General features: G+C 36.3%; 3 protein-coding genes across 4 annotated transcripts in view; 2 read left to right on the top strand and 1 right to left on the bottom strand.

Moving 5' to 3' along the window:
* Positions 1 to 4077, bottom strand: part of LOC106962129 (ecto-ADP-ribosyltransferase 4-like) — a 54696-nt gene that overhangs the window by 24067 nt on the left and 26552 nt on the right. The window lies entirely within an intron of this gene.
* The window catches only part of LOC106962133 (erythroblast NAD(P)(+)--arginine ADP-ribosyltransferase-like), a 15049-nt gene that overhangs the window by 3181 nt on the left and 7791 nt on the right, over positions 1 to 4077 (top strand). The gene's annotated exons all lie outside the window — the stretch shown is intronic.
* LOC106962131 (erythroblast NAD(P)(+)--arginine ADP-ribosyltransferase-like) lies at positions 19 to 2182 on the top strand. The gene is made up of 3 exons (XM_015056332.1): positions 19 to 272; positions 981 to 1080; positions 1179 to 2182. Exons 2-3 carry the CDS (start codon positions 1000 to 1002, stop codon positions 1929 to 1931), a joined length of 834 nt encoding a protein of 277 aa, XP_014911818.1. The 5' UTR covers positions 19 to 272; positions 981 to 999; the 3' UTR covers positions 1932 to 2182.

Below are 4077 nucleotides of genomic sequence, written 5' to 3'. Positions count from 1 at the left end.
TGTTCTTCTGCAGATACGTTTAGTTTATGAACTTCTGCTTCTGCCTTGTGTATAAAACAGCGTAGTGCAGGGCTGGTGGGCAGAAGGCTTCTTCATTTTACTCGGTGTTTTTGTATTTTGCTCTTTTCACTAAAAGTTTTTGGATCCTGATCTATTTCATAATTTTGATTTTTCTGCCAAAAAAAAAAATAAATAAACAATTAACTAAAACACAGAAACCATTTTTAATATTTTGACATTCATCCTTCCAGAAGCTCTTCATATAACCTCAGGTATGACGTTTTTATTTCGTTTTTTTTTACTCTCCAATTCTCAAGAACAATTAAACTTCCTTAAGGCAGGATTTTAGGAAATATGATGTTGAAACTGATGGACTAAGCCTTTGATGAGAGAAGATGTAATCCTAAGCAAGAATAATAATAAATGATAGACATCCTAAGTTACCCTTGGTAAAACTGTCAGTGTAATACTGCAATTCAACAGTCAGTCCAGTAAAAACAAGAACTGTTATGTTTAAGTTCAAAAAATGGTTTATCGGTTCTATTCAAATATGTTCATGTTACCCCACTTCCTTGTAGTCCACCATCATTATTCTTCTACTGGATCAGGCTTAGAGTGCAACTCCGTATACTGATATTTTAAGTCTTCAGTTCAACATCTGCATGTAATTTTCTACAAAGTAGTGCTTTCAATCACATTACATCTATGCTGACCTGTCTATATTTACTTCCTGCTTATTTCAGGATTAAGTTCAAACTGTTTTTTTTTTGGTGTCCTAATCTTAGTTCAGCCCTGATATCTGTTTGAACATTAATATACATCCATAAACCCCAACCAAAGCACAACTTAGTTATTCATAGATCTGCTTTAAAAGCTGAGGTACCAGAGCTTTGTTGGTGGCAACAACACCTAATTTATGGGGAAAACTACACTGGAACATTAAAGTCACGCGGACCAAACTTTTTTTTGCTTGTTTTCAGAGTTGTCTGCTGAGTCAAGATGGCAAAGTTGGTCATTTGGGTCACTGTGTTCATGTTATTTGGATCCTGTGTTGGGATTCCACAAGCAAAGTTGATGAAGGTGAGGAAAATTTTACTTGTTTAATTGTTGTACAATCACACATGCTGAACATGAACACCAGTAATGTGTTTCTTTTTGTTTATGCTTAATTTTGGCAGGAATGTAAAACTTTGCCGGATTGCCCAATCAAACTGGATATGGCTACAGACTCTGTGGATGACATGTACGACAAATGTGAAAATGACATGGAGAGACAAGTAAAGACATTTTTATCAAATGAGCAAAACACAAATGAAAACTTCAAACAGGCTTGGAATAAAGCTGAGGAATACTACAAGAGTGAATGGGAAAATAACCCGCAGCTGAAGAAAGAACAAATCATGGCTCTTCATGCGTACACCCTTGAAGACCCACCTTTATACTGTGATTTCAACGAAGCAGTCCGAACAAATAAATCTGTGTACAAAACCAAATTTCAATATCACACTCTGCACTTCTACCTCACCATGGCTCTGCGCACCATCAAACGGAAAGCAGAAGAACATTGTGTCACTGTTTACCGGAGAACACGCTGTAAATTCAGCAGAGATGTTCTCAACAAACAGATTCGTCTCGGCGCTTTTTCCTCCAGTTCGATGGGTGACTATTCTGATGAACAGTTTGGCACCCAGTCATGCTTTGAGATCTCCACCTGTTTTGGAGCAAGCATCTCAGAGTTCTCTGAGTTTGAGACAGAAAGTGAAGTCCTGGTCCCTCCGTATGAGGTTTTTAAAGTAACAGAAATAAAAGAAAGCTCTGAGGACAACGAGCTTCCATGTGAGGTCGTCTACAAGCTGCAGAGCACAAAAACAACTCGTTCCAATTTAAACTGTGCTCTGTTCAAGAAGAAACATCTGCATGGTTTTAACTGAACAGTCTGGAAATAAAAGTAACTGCAAATTTGGGCATAATTTGAGATTTTTAAAAGAAAATTGGCTACTCAGTTCTATTTTACAATTAGATATTAAAATAAATATACAACTGTGAGTGTGTACACCTACATTCGCTACGGTCTACAAAAAAATTATGAAAAAATGCTCTAAATTGTAAAGCTGAAATTAAATGACAGGTAACATTGAAATCTTAATTTACAGAAGTGCACATTAGTTTGAACTACAACCTTAACTTTCTCCTGCAGCAGCTTCTCTAGCTATACAGATCCATCCATCTATCCATCCATCCATCCATCCATCCATCCATCCATCCTCATCCCTTAGTGGGGTCGGATGGGTTGCTGGGGTACACCCTGGACAGGTCGCCAGTCTCTCACAGGGAGATTCATACATGACTTTTTAAATATATAATACTTTAATGATGATGATCTACAAATATTTACTCTTCTCACGCAGTTGGGAGGGTACTAAAGGGAGAAAAAGGTTTATGTTTCCATATACCAGTAAAATATATTCTCATTTAAGTCGATATTTCATGTTTTGGTTGCAGGCCAAATCAAACCAATGTATTTTTTCTGACAGCCTCGCCCATCAAATTCAAATGGCAAGAAAATTATTGTTAACCAGTCAGATGTCTTTTTGACAAGCCATGGTAACAGTTTAAAATATTTTATAGTCTATGTGAGTAAGAAAACAACACAACAATTTAAAAGACACAGACAAAAAAGAATCCATCGCTTTTCCTATGTTTTGTCACTTTGAAATTCATTAATTTACAAAGAGTGTATTTAAAGTGAGTCATTCCTTTTTTCTGTCGCCACAGGCTTGATCAAGACTTTACAGGAAATGACTTTTCATTTCCTGTAAAGTCAAGAACTCAGTTATTAGCTGGGCTGCTTTAGATTGAAATTTTTTTATGTGACTACAATGTGACTTTCATCTGCATTTGACTGTATTAAAATTTGAATTGTGAAATGCAAATGAAACTAGATTTGATTTGCTTTTATTCTAGTAGTAGGTGGTCCTTGAAATGTCTCTTTGCACAGAATCTACACTCAGTTTTAATTTACTAATTTGTGGTTCTGCATGTCTGAGCTCCACAGGAAGTGGTCTGCAGGGGTCTTATGAGAAGCAGGAAGTGGTTTGTTAAAAGCTCTTTTGCTGATCTGCAGATTTATGGTTAACATATAAAGAGCATCTCTCTATGTGTGAGGCCAGTCATGGAGAAAGGATATTGGTGTGAATAAATGTGTGATTTTAAAGAGAATCATCCATTGTGTGTGTACCATCAATATATGAACCATAAATACATGAACTGTGTTTTATTCTGCATAAGCTGTACCAGATCATTTGTTCTTCTGTATTTAGATTATTGGTTAGGGTTGGGTCAAAATGCAACTCTGCATCAACACTTCTGTGTTGAGACTTTCAAGTTCTCCTTTTTGCAGAGCGCTGTCTAAGGACATTCTGTTCTCCTCTTCCTAAAAGTGCTGCTCTCCACTAATGTGCCATATTTGATGAAGTCATCCAATAGGTCAATATGAAAAGGTGTAATATAGAAGATCCTGAATGTAGCCTTGAACTACCAGGCCCATGTTTCCCTTTTTCCAAATCATCAGTGGAATGATGGGAACAAGTTGTTGGTTCATGACTGTTTATGAAAGAAAGTGTTTGTAAATGATTATGGATGTCTTCTGAGAGTTAAACTGCAATCTTTTTGAACATGAATCTTTTAAACTACATGTTGTTGGTACACGGCCAAATAAGATAGATGACTAAGGGAACATTTTCTCTTCCTCTCTGTGTTGAAATACTTTTGTGATGTTTAGTTATTGCCATACAGACGTTTCTGTAAACATCTTAAAAGCAGCATAAAATAACAACATGATACAGCCCACCAAACCAACTGGTTGGTTTATAAATCCAAAAATGGTTTCTGCATGTCCATTTATTATTATGCATTTGGAATAAAGTTAGGGATGTCACCAAAGGCTTGATTTTGATTATGTTAATATTAGGAAGCAGCAGGGTGTTTGTATAGCTAGCTCTTAAAATGAAGAACAAATACTGCTGGTGACTGAAAAGCAAAAGTAGTTGTATCAGTGTTTGAATCGTCACTTCATAC

Source organism: Poecilia latipinna, unplaced genomic scaffold (assembly GCF_001443285.1).
Source record: "Poecilia latipinna isolate Pla-1442-1.1 unplaced genomic scaffold, P_latipinna-1.0 Scaffold1374, whole genome shotgun sequence".
Taxonomy (NCBI): Eukaryota; Metazoa; Chordata; class Actinopteri; order Cyprinodontiformes; family Poeciliidae; genus Poecilia; species Poecilia latipinna.
Note: the sequence above shows the minus strand (reverse complement) of the source record. Positions and strands in the feature narration are given on the sequence as shown.